The following is a 12,412-nucleotide window of genomic DNA, read 5'->3' on the forward strand; positions in this document are numbered from 1 at the left end:
GGACCAGCACAGCAGTAGACGATGAGGCCACCTCAGGGTTGAGAGAAGCGTGCAGGGTGGTCAGGGCGTCGGTGAAAGAAATGACAAACAGACACACTTCAAGAGTGAAAATCTGAGTGTAATTTTCTTTGAGTTTGTGACCAGTATATATATGTTTTCCAAAAGCACAGGGACAATGAATATCAATGAAATCAGCTTGCTCATGGGCTCAGTCTATGACCATCAGGGAGGTGATCTACATAACAAGCAATGACTTTTATAGAAGAAAGAAGGAAGTTTAGAAAGACAAATAAGGGATTAAAGTTTGTAGTTCTAGAAAGACGGGATAAAATTTTTAGCATTCTTGTAGTGGTTCCTGGTGGTCGTTATCTTTTGATAAGCTTCTGTCTTTTCAGGGAACTTCCACTATACTTCCTCTGCTTCAGGGTGTCTTGCTGTTCTCCCCCTGCGCGCTGGTTGCCCAGCCAGACCTAGGGACCATGGCGAAAGCCATTCCTAAAGGTCACTGCAGGGGGAGGTGCAGCAAGTACATCTTCAGAGGGTTTTGCTGTTCTCCCCCTGCGCGCTGGTTGCCCAGCCGGACCTAGGGACGGTTAGCCCTAAAGGTCACTGCAGGGGGAGGTGCAGCAGCCCTGTCTTCTGAGGTTTTGCTTCTCTTGAACCCAGAATTCATCTTCTCAAGCCAACAGACATCAAAATAACCCTGCTGCTTGGCTGGCCTTCTGCATCCCATTTAACCATGAACCCAACCGCTGCTTATTGACCAAGACACAGCCACGTGTACTTGCAATTTGGTTTCTGGAATTCAGTTTAAAAGAATATTGCTTTTGTTTTTGTTTTTCCCCATTGTTAATATTCTACACAATTACAATGATGATCATCAAGTATTTTAGTGGTGTTTGTTTTTCATTTTAGGGGATGTATTGTTGGCTACAGCTTTTCTGTCTTATTCTGGTCCATTTAACCAAGAATTCCGCAATCTGCTATTGAATGACTGGCAGAAGGAGATGAAAGCCCGAGAGATTCCATTTGGAAACAATCTAAATCTCAACGAGATGCTGATTGATGCTCCAACCATCAGTGAATGGAACCTCCAAGGCTTGCCCAACGATGACCTGTCCATCCAGAATGGAATCATTGTCACCAAGGCATCTCGCTATCCTTTGTTAATTGACCCACAGACTCAGGGCAAGATCTGGATCAAAAATAAAGAAAGCCAGAATGAACTGCAGGTAATTTAGCTTTGAGTATATTCATGTAACTAGTTAACTTTAACCGTCCACAAGGATTGGAGAATACTGAATACTGGAAATTATTAGCTACGGTTCATCAGCCTGGTTAGAACTGTCACCAACACAAGCCTAAAACCCAACAGTAAAATCTTTCTAAAAATTGCATTATTTGCATTTGCATGATGACATCTTTCAGAGGTTTCAGACTCTCTTCTGTGAGTGCTGATGTCTCTCTCTCAACAGACCAGGCTTGAGCTCTGTCTCATGCTACCTGTTCAGCTCTGTACAAGGATATTCCATGAATCCATTATTACTTGTCACAAAGTGTGGTGGTGGGGGGGAGTCAGCCTTGCATACAGGACCTGTGCATGATACCTAGTAAAAGGAATGACAGTTTGCTAAGGAAAAGACTGGAAACAGTTTAATTTCTTGCCATTTCAGTAATATGGGTTTGTTTTTTGTTTTTTTGCTTTTCTTTTTTGAAGATTTATTTATTTATGCATACAAGAGCTGGGGTACGCGGCCAGAGGTGTTGGAGGGTGAGAGGATTCACCAGAGACAGAGTGGGGAACAGAACAGGCAGACTGACTGAAATACACTGCTGAGGGGAGCAGCGGGCGAGACAGGAGAGGTCTGCTGCGCCATGTGTGTTGCTCCCTGGCCAGCCGGGGATTGAACTCATGCTGCAGAGGCTGTGGATTGTTTCACAGTGCAGTGCTTAACCCCTTGTGCCACCAGGGAGGCCCAACGTATGGGTTTTGAGTAAGGGTCTCTGACCTCCTCTGTCCCCTGTGGTGGAGGCTCAGTTACCCTTGCACCTCTGTGCATTGTGTCACCTTTCCATCTTGTTTCTAGATCACATCTCTCAACCACAAGTACTTCAGAAGCCACCTGGAAGACAGTCTATCTCTTGGGAGGCCCCTGCTTATCGAAGATGTTGGAGAGGAACTAGATCCAGCGCTGGATAATGTCTTGGAGAGAAACTTCATTAAGACGGGGTCTACCTTTAAGGTAAGTTGTGTGTTGATGCTAATGCTTACTGCACCGTGATTGCTGTGAGGCCAGGTAAATGCAATGTAGGTGAGGTTTTCTCAATAGCATCGACTCAAGTTTGAGTCAGTGGCAGAGCATCGTTTTCCCGAGTTGGTATTAAAGTATTCAGGAGCGGTTCTTGCAGGAATATCCACTTCCCTGGTTAATACAGCCTGACTCTATTTTGGTGTTTGACTATCGACAGTTCAGGCTCCCCCGCACCCCTCTGCACTCTTGTCCCAACTCTGGGCAAGCTGTTAAGAACACCTGGGTGCTCCCTCTCACTAGTAGGGAGTTCACACCATGCAACCCCCACCATGTCCTTATGTAGGGACATTCATCCCAGCCCACTCCATATTCATGCTGAAACAGCTGCCCATCTGAGTCTCAAGAAGTTTTCTTGGACCTGCTAGGTAGCCCACTCCAGTCTCCAAGGAAAGTCTTGTTAGTAAACAGCCTTTAATACACATTTGCTGCATGTGTGGCATCATCAGTCTTGATCTCTGAACCAAATATTGGGAGGGGGATCCACCTCACTTTTCCAGTGTGATCACAAAAATTTTGGTGAAGAAATTCTATATTTATTGAATGGTGTATACTGACCTCCCTCACTCCCTCCTTCCCACCCTAGTGGATTGAAGCTCCGTAATTGCTTAATGACCATTTCTTTTTGAGTGCACAGATTATCTCCAGGTACATAATTGTTTACAGCAATACATGATCTTATACCAAATGGACACAGTAATGTATATCTCTGCTCTGTTACTTTTAACTTGATATAAAAAAAGGTGAAGGTCGGTGACAAGGAAGTAGATGTGATGGGTGGTTTCAGACTCTACATTACTACCAAACTCCCCAACCCAGCCTACACCCCTGAGATAAGTGCACGCACCTCCATCATTGACTTCACTGTCACCATGAAAGGTCTGGAAGATCAGTTGCTGGGGAGAGTCATTCTCACCGAGAAGCAGGTGAGTGAGCACAGATACCTCTCTTTCTGCATTGTTGAAATTCTTTCATTGATGAAAAAAATATGAAATAATATGATAAAAACTGTAGTATGATTGAGATCTTCCTTTTCATCCTATGCTTTTTATGTTATTAATTCCCAAGTGTCTTAGATAACTGCTAATCATTTACTTCCCTGCTATGTTATATCTGCATCTCATAAATCACATACATCAACTGATGGTGTAGAGATGGATGATGGAATAGTGAGAATGTCTCATTTTCAGTATCATTATTCTGTCCTATATTTAATTTTTGAAGAGTTTGTTTTATGTGAGTTCTCACCTGTTGAACCTTAGCTTTCTAGTATACATCTGGGCTTTTCATTGGATTCATTATTATGCTGTTGGAATATAAACTAAGACATTGTACTCAGAGGACACACAACACTGTCGATTCCTCCTGGTTATCTGAGCAGCCTCTGTGTGTGCTGGGAGGCCAGGGTTGCACCGAGCACCCGGTCATTGCCTGGATCATCTCTATAAGCATGACTCTGTATCTATTTTCTACTTTATGGGGTTACTTAATGCTCAGTGAAAAGTGGCCGGTGATTTATAAACTTCCTTGTTCTGAGTCAACATTTTCTCTAGGAAACACTAAGAGTCTCAAGCAAAGAAATCTAGAGGATTTTAATAGGACTGCCTTGGTGCGACTGCATGAACTCTGAAAGTTGCTATTGATTTTCTCTTGGGTTCAATAGCAATGAGAACTTGAGTTCATGGCTCCCTTCTCTATGGACCTACAGATTTATTTAGGTTAAAATTATTGTCAAAACCTGGGGAATTGGCCCCTCCCATTATTTTTATCTTTTCTATTTATTTATTTAGTTTTAACTGAAGTAATATTAGTAATACCCCAGTCAGGTATCACCACCATGGCCCACCCACCACCCTCTCACCCATAGACTCCCACCGTAGACCACCATGCTTCCTTCCCTCTTTCTTCTTATCCCTCCGCACCCCTGCTTCCCTTGGTGCTCCAGTTCTGTAGTCAGCTCTCAAGGGGTAGTTTTTAAGCTTGTCTTTATCTGACTATTATTTTAGTTACTTTATATTCCACATATTAGTGACACCATCTGGTATATGTCTTTCTCCTTTGGACTTCACTTAGAATTATCCTTTCAAGCTCCATTCATGTTGCCGCAAATGACATGAGTTTATTGTTTTTCATCACCGAGTAACATTGAGAGCCCGGAAATAAACCCACATGTATGTGGAAGTTAATCCATGACACAGGAGCCAAAACATATACTGGAATAAGGATAGCCTCTTCAATAAACAGTGTTGGGAAAACGGGACAGTTGCATGCAAAAGAATGAAAATAGACCACAATCTCACACCCCACACCAAAATCAACTCAAAATGGATCAAAGACTTGCATGTAAAACCCGAAATCATAAAATACAAAGAAGAAAATATAGGCAAAACCTTTCATCATATAAGCTGTAGTGCTGCCTTTAGGGATTTATCCCAAACAGCAAGGAAAATAAAAGAGAACATAAACAGCTCCGGACCACATCAAATAAAAAGCTTCTATACAGCAAAAGAAACCATAACTAAAACGAAAAGATACCCTACTGAATGAGAGAAAATATTTGCATACCACACATCTGACAAAGGACTGACATCAAGATATACAAAGAACTCATACAACTCTATGTAACAAAAAAACCCAACACAAACATGGGCAAAAGAACTAAACAGATACTTCTGCAAAGAAGACATGCAGCCAGCAGGCACAGGAAAAATGTTCACAATCACTTATTATTAGAGAAATGCAAATCAAGACCACAATGAGATACCATCTCACACCTGTGTGAATAGCCATATTGAAAAGATCAGAAACTACAAGTGCTGGCAAGGATGTGGAGAAAAAGGAACCCTCCTACACTGCTAATGGGAATGCAAACTGGTCTAACCCTTGTGGAAAGAAGTGTGAAGGTGTCTCAAAACAGTAAAAATGGATCTGCTATTTGACCCAGCAATTCCACTCTTGGCATCTACCCCCAAATTAAAAACACACACACACACACACACACAAATTCAAAAGGAAAATTGCATTCCCATGATCATCGCAGCCCCATTTACTATAGCTAAACTATGGAAACAACTTAAGTGCCCTAGAACAGATGAGTAGATCAAGAAGATGTGATGGATATACACAATGGAATATTACTCAGCAATCAAAAAGGAAAGCCAAATGTCTTGAGGCAAGTGTTCCTTAACCAGAGTCCATTCCAGGTGCACAGTTAGTAATTCTTACTTACTGGGCACTCAATTTTTAATGAAAATAGAGGGTCATCTTCCCCTGAACCCCATTATATTGCAGCCTGTATGCTGTATCTTCTTTTCTCTATAGCAGTCTCATGCAGGAAGTGAGTGCTGGACTTAATTTTGTTGGATGCGAAGTAGTATACTTCCTGCAGGAGGCTTTTCTTTGGCAGCTTCTGTTTTTCCTACCAGCTCCCAAATCTGCTAACATTGTCCACTCTTCCCAGTCTGGGTGGTGGCGAGTGGGCTGAGCCCATCTCTGAAGCTGGTGGGGCAATTCCTGTCATCTAGAAACTCAGTTGCAAATAGCCTGATACAGTGCCTAATGAACACATATAGAATTATTTTAAAGTCCAAATTGTTCTTCTTCAGTCACAATGCAAACTTACAGTGCTTACAACTTGAATGATCGTAAATCTAAAATATCCTCAGTGTCCTTGTACTGGGCTCTGTTGGTAGTTAGGGACACCCCACAGGGAGGAAGTTGACATTTGAAAGCATCTAACAAATCCCCTGAGATGTAGGTTGAAATAAACGAGGAGCCTCTTTGGTCAGGATGAGTTGCGCCTTCCCTGGCACTTAACCACAACACTGGTGAGGTCTTGTGAAAGCAGCCCGGAGCAGTGACTTACAAAGCACAGGAAAGTCACTCCCCTTTGGTTCCATAACATCCTGGGAATATGGGCAGTGAGGGACCTCATTGTCACGCGTGTTTGGTCCATCAGTGCACATCTGTACAACCTGCGGGGCCCTTAGGCTTGTTTGCTTCTGAAACAAATGGAAACCTCAGAGTTTATACATGCAAAGGTATGAATTTTAAATTGGCTTCACACTCTCTTGTGCACACCAAGGCAGTGTTTTGAATGCACGAGCAGTTCAAGTGTCCATGAAGGTCATAGTCAGTTGTTTACCTGATGCACCTGGAAGCAGACTTAGTCAGTCTGCAGTTGTCACCAGGAGATGATGTATTGGACCATTTTAAACAAGCAGGAAACCATTAGCTCTCCAGCAACTTTCCTTTAAAGACACCAAGTCTCAGAGGCCCACTCTCACCTTGATTCTGGAGAACAAGACAGAAACTCACAAATAATATCATTAGGAGAAAAATAATACTGTCTTAGTGGCTTCTCCTGCCCTCAGGGGTCATCATCATCCTGGTTCAGAACGAGCCGACAGATGTGTGATTTCCTTTGGGGGTAGAAGGCCCTGAATTAGATAGAACTGATGTAGAGGTAATTTAATAAAGACACTAAACAGACATAGTTATCACCAACTCACTGTTGGTAGAGAAATAAATATGTCTATTTCTGAGTTCTGTTGTTTAGTCTTTCTGTTTTAACTACCAGTGTAGACTCAGAGGTACGAATCTTCAGAAATGAGAAGTGCGTACGTGCCAAAATATTCTGGGCCCAGCACCCTCCCTGGTCTGGTGTAGCAGGCTGGAGAGCAAGCTGTCTGTGTTGTCTTGCCCTTAGAACAGGCTCCGCCACGTTCTATGAAACAGCTGAGCAAAAATGTAGTGTCTGTGGGTAAAACACATTTCCTGCCCCTCTAATGACCAAGGAGTCAGATAAAGTAGATTTAAACACTCAGCCCCCCAGCCTGCCTCTCCACAGTGCATTTTTGGACATCAGGGAAGCTGTGAGAACCCAGTCTTCGTCTTCCTTCGTGCATAGCTAGTAGCAACATAATTGAAGACCAGAAGGTGCCCCCCATTAAGAATACATTTTTGACATCAGTCAGCACTATTCCTATCTACATAAACTAAACTCAAACTTGTGGTTGGAGGAACAATCGTCGCAGAGCAAGATCTGTCGGATTGCTCCCGGGATGGAACCCCACTGTGGAGATCTGCTAACCCCGGCCTCACCATCCCTGAGACTTTTAGTCCAGTTAACAGAAGTCAGAAAGATTGTCTTCTATTTCCTATAACTGATTTCAGCACTTTAGAACTATAGCCATAGTGTATAAAATTGATGAATATGGTAAAAAATTATTTGAATTTTTTCTTTTCATTTTATCATCACTTTATTTCCTAGTGTAACCGTATGGCGAATACATTTATTTTACGTGTTTATAGAAAGGAATCTTATTGCATCCATTAAATGTCACTTGTTCTAATTTCTATATTAGTTCACATTCCTGTCTATGAATAAATGAATTAAATAACCACTAAGGAAATTTCAAATGTTTCAAGTAACAGATGGAGACAAAGATGCTAAGAGCATGCCTTGTTTGACTTGGTACATCTCAAAAGAATTAAAAAGGGATGTGAGGACTCAGCTTTTGTTTGTTTAAAAAGGGGATTTTTCTTTTCTCCAGTGTTCTCAGCCTGGCTGCCTGTGCTAGGGATAAGCTGGGGCCTGGCAGGGTCCTAACTGCTCTCCTCATGGTGACTCACTGGCTAGACACAGGGCAGAGGCCAGCAGTGTTTGGCCCCTCATGCCGTTTTGTGACCACAACCTTTGTTTTAAATGATTTTTAGTTTCAGAGCCAGGATTTTCATGTATTTCTGTCACCAATATGGATGGAGCTGGAAGGGATCATGCTCAGTGAAATAAGCCAGAAAAAAAAAAAAAGAAAAATACCGGATGGTCTCGCTCATAGGAGGAATACAGAGGATCCAAATAAGGGAACAGGGAAAAAAAAAGTAATTATCATAAAGTGAAAATCAAAATCAACAGGCAACTATAAACCAGAGACATTCTGCAGCAGGGAGAAGGGAGTAGAATCAAAACAGGTGGGAAGAGCACAAGGGACCATGGTGATGGTGCACGGGCGAAAGGGGGGGTGGGAATTTCAGGGGGACTGTGACCAAGAGGAGAAAGCATGTGTTGCACAAAAATGAAGAATGATGTAAAAAATATATAAAATAAAATTTTAAAAGAATTAAAAAATAAAGAAATCTACCTGTAGAATGGAGGCTTCCAGCGTGGGATGGTGGGGCTCGGAGCAAAGGTGGTGGGGGCCTAATGGTCTAGGGTAGAGGACTGTGGGAATTTTGGTGGTGGGTGTGGTGTGGTAACGTCCAGCTGAGTGATGTGAACCTGTACCCCTAAATCATACAATGTTGTGAACCAAAGCTGCCTCAATAAAAAACAAATACAATTAAAACAAATAATGTCCCTACGGTAGCAGCACAGGCTGCGTGCCCAGGTTTTCAGACAGTTGCTTTTCACAGAACTGGATGCTATTTCAGGTAACAAGTTGAAAATAATCACAGTCATACAACAACAGAGCCCCTTTGAAAAAGAAACAAGACAGAGAGAAGTAAATGTATTAATCTGAGGCAATTATATCTCTCTTCAAATATATTTGGATATATTTTCAAATGTTTTCTTCTTCCAAACAGGCTTAAATGTAATCACACAGGTCACCTAAAATGATAGGACTTTAGGGAATAAAGAAATGGTACAGGGAACCCGGGTATATATTTTTAGCAAATTTCACATCATTTGCTCTGATTCTTCTTTCTCCTATGAATTCTCCCATTTTGATCTTCATATATTTGGTAAATAGTATAAAAGAGGTGCAGAAGCTTGAGCGCAGACAGATTAATATTTTAAGGAATGGCCTAAACAATAGTGGTTAATTAAGGTTGAACATATATTTATGCAAATTTACAGGAACTGGAGAAAGAAAGAACTCATCTCATGGAAGAAGTGACTGCAAACAAAAGAAGGATGAAGGAGCTGGAAGATAATTTGCTTTTCCGCCTGACGAGCACTCAGGGGTCTTTGGTGGAAGACGAGAGTCTGATCGTTGTTCTAAGTAACACAAAAAAGACGGCTGAGGAGGTGACACAAAAGCTGGAAATTTCGGCTGAGACAGAAATTCAAATTAACTCAGCCCGGGAGGAATACAGACCTGGTGAGTGTGGTAATGAAAGACAAATGTCACAGGAAACTGAAGCGAGAAAGAAATGACAATTAGAGAAATGGAAGGAAGTAAGGGCTTTCTGCAAATAAGTGGCCAAAATTGGGTGGCCACGTATGTTTTGTGCCATGTCTTGGGGGAAATAGTATAATTGGGATGAAAGAGCTGTGTGGTGGTGTGAATTTTCTAGGTGCTTATGATTCAAGTTCAGTGGAAAATCCCCTAAACTCATTTTTTAAAAAGATTTATTTATTTATTTATACAAGCACTGGGTACAGTCAGAAGCATGGGAGGGTGAGAGAATTCACCAGAGCCAGAGCGGGGAGCAGAACAGGCAGACTGACAAAGTACACTGCTGAGGGGAGCAGCGGGCACAGCAGGAGAGGTCTGGGCCCATGTGGGACCCTCGCCTGTGGCCAGGGAGTGAACCGGCACTGCAGAGGCTGCGGGCAGCTTCACAGCACAGCGCTCAACCGCTGCGCCACCAGGGGAGGCCCTAAACTCATTTTTTAACTAGAAAGTAAAGAGAGGATTTTCAAAGCACACCTGACTGGGAATGCATGAATGATGCAGCCATTGAGGGCTATTCTCTCAATGATGTTTAGCATTTGGTGACAAAAAGCCAGTATCCACTCATTTGCAAGTTGGTGTTGCCCATTGGTTATAAAAGGCACCCCCCCAAAAAAAAAAAGAATTCAATTTCCTTTGGTGATTCGCCATTCCTCCTGGAAAAATAATGGAAACACTATCCCCCACTGGTGGAGAGAGTTAGCAGAGTCACCTTGGTAACGACTTGCATTGCCAACTTGAGGTCAACTCTTCTCTGGAGTGTGAGAACAAGTCTGTTACCATGTCTACACAACTCGCTGGGTGTAGCTGCCTTTGCTATCTTATTGACTGTCTTCTCTACCTTGGAAAAAACAGTGAAGTATATTTCTAGGTGTCTGGAGAGTTGAAAGTGGAAAATGCCATTGAATAAACCCAAATAGACTACTCATCCCATGCACAGAAGTCAGGATTAAATGTCTACGGATGCGCGTACTCCAGTCTCCATGGAGGCCGTCAGTGAGGAGACAAAGACAGCTTGTCTTCTGTAGACTTCAGGCTGTTGCGTGCGTGGTCGGTCCGCTGCCACCTTCGTGGCTCTTGTCACCCCTCTGTTTGCCTTTCAGTTGCTACCCGGGGCAGCATCCTCTATTTCCTCATCACCGACATGCGCCTGGTCAACGAGATGTATCAGACCTCGCTCCGTCAGTTTCTGGGCTTGTTTGACCTTTCGTTGGCCAGGTATGTCTAGACCGAGGACGCCAGGTTGAATTCCCTACCTGTGCGCTGCATGGTGACATCACCGTTAGAACTTCCTTGTCCTTTTTCACCAAAAGTCTTTTCTAAAATTGAAATCTGAGATTAGCCTAATTACCAGGGTATTCACCAATCATTCTGACGTGTCATTTTGTGCTCAGGGAAGGTCCCGCCCACTCTTTATCCATTGAGTGAATCCTTTGCCTTCATGTCTTTCTGCTAAACAGCAGAACCCCCAGACATCGTTGTAAATGATCATGTCCTGCAGATAAAACTGATTTGGACAACATTGTGGATTGTTATGTTATTTCAGGTTGAGCAAATGCTTGTTATTTCAGATTTAGGAGGCTTTCTCTTCATGTGTAAAAATAAGAATTGGTCCTCCAAAGTTACTTGCTCTCTGTTAAAGATGTTGTTTTCATGGACCACCGGAAAGGGCAGTGGGATGAGGCTGATTTAAATGTTTCACCAGGTCTGTCAAGAGCCCAATCACCAGCAAGAGGATCGCTCATATCATCGAGCACATGACCTACGAGGTTTACAAGTATGCGGCCCGGGGGCTGTATGAAGAGCACAAGTTTCTGTTCACCTTGTTGCTTACCCTAAAGATCGACATCCAGAGGAATCGAATTAAGCATGAAGAATTTCTCACCCTGATTAAAGGTCACTAGAAAAATAGAAATTTCTGCGCAGGGGTGGAGATATAGCAATGTTTTGTTCTGATACTAAGTTTCCTCACATTTCATGGAAGATTACATTTATGTGAGCCATTTCATTTCATTTTTTGCATGAATATTTATTGAGAACCCACTGTGTGTAAGATCTAGAATTGGCACCTGAGACACATCAGTGAACAAAATAAGTTGCCCCGCCCTTGCAGAGCTTACATATTTTGGGGGTGATACAGAAAAAAATATTGAAACAGGTCAGTTATGTAGTATGTGAACAACTCATCAGCATTGTGGAGAAAACAGCAGGATAAGGGGAATGAGAATTATAGAGCATGTGGGAGGGAAGGCTTAAAAAATAAGGGAGCCTCCCAAAGCGACTGACAGGTAACAAAGCCACCAGTCAGTGAAGGAGCAGTGGTGTTGGGGAAGGGTGATGGCCTCGGGTTCCCCTGCAGGGGCCTGGTAAGATGAAGGAGTGGGACCAGGTGGCTGGAGCAGGATGGGTGAGTGGTGGAGCGGCTCACCCCATTGCTTTTTATCTGTTTCTATAGACACATCACTCAGGACAGGTCCCTGCACCCCTGAACAATACAGTTAACATTGGGAGCCTGGAACACATTCACTTTCACATTCTTTAATGTCTGGACAAAATATAGTTAAAGTGATTATGAAAGTGATGCAGGGACTAAATATTTTTATCTGCTCTACCCTGGAAACAAAGGTTTGTCTTTGTAGATGAGACACGTGTTATCTACGGCGGGAGGATAAGGAGGAGCAGATTTTCATGACTTTCCCCGGAGAAGATTTATGGAGGATCCTATGGGGTGTGGATGTGTGTAAACTCTGGGTCCATAGTCCTGCGCCGACATATTCATAGGTGACGCATGTGCCTGTGCTGACCTGTGCACATGTAGCTCAAGGATCAAGAAAGACTCATTTGCTCAGACTTGAACTCAGATGCGTGTGCTTTATGGAAGTCTTCTCTCTCCCTCTCATTCTTTGTCTCTGGCCCTTGAGACCA

The 12,412-nt window shown here is 42.9% G+C and overlaps 1 protein-coding gene across 1 annotated transcript in view; it reads left to right on the forward strand.

Moving 5' to 3' along the window:
* DNAH5 (dynein axonemal heavy chain 5) overlaps positions 1-12,412 on the forward strand; it is a 187,602-nt gene that overhangs the window by 141,711 nt on the left and 33,479 nt on the right. The window contains exons 63-68 of the mRNA XM_037529755.2: positions 916-1,232; positions 2,088-2,243; positions 3,053-3,235; positions 9,169-9,412; positions 10,591-10,705; positions 11,193-11,383. Coding sequence (XP_037385652.1) covers positions 916-1,232; positions 2,088-2,243; positions 3,053-3,235; positions 9,169-9,412; positions 10,591-10,705; positions 11,193-11,383 — 1,206 coding nt within the window. The remainder of the gene's footprint in view (positions 1-915; positions 1,233-2,087; positions 2,244-3,052; positions 3,236-9,168; positions 9,413-10,590; positions 10,706-11,192; positions 11,384-12,412) is intronic.

Source organism: Talpa occidentalis, unplaced genomic scaffold (genome assembly GCF_014898055.3).
Source record: "Talpa occidentalis isolate TD23 unplaced genomic scaffold, MPIMG_talOcc4v2.1 talOcc4.6, whole genome shotgun sequence".
In the NCBI taxonomy this organism is placed as follows: domain Eukaryota; kingdom Metazoa; phylum Chordata; class Mammalia; order Eulipotyphla; family Talpidae; genus Talpa; species Talpa occidentalis.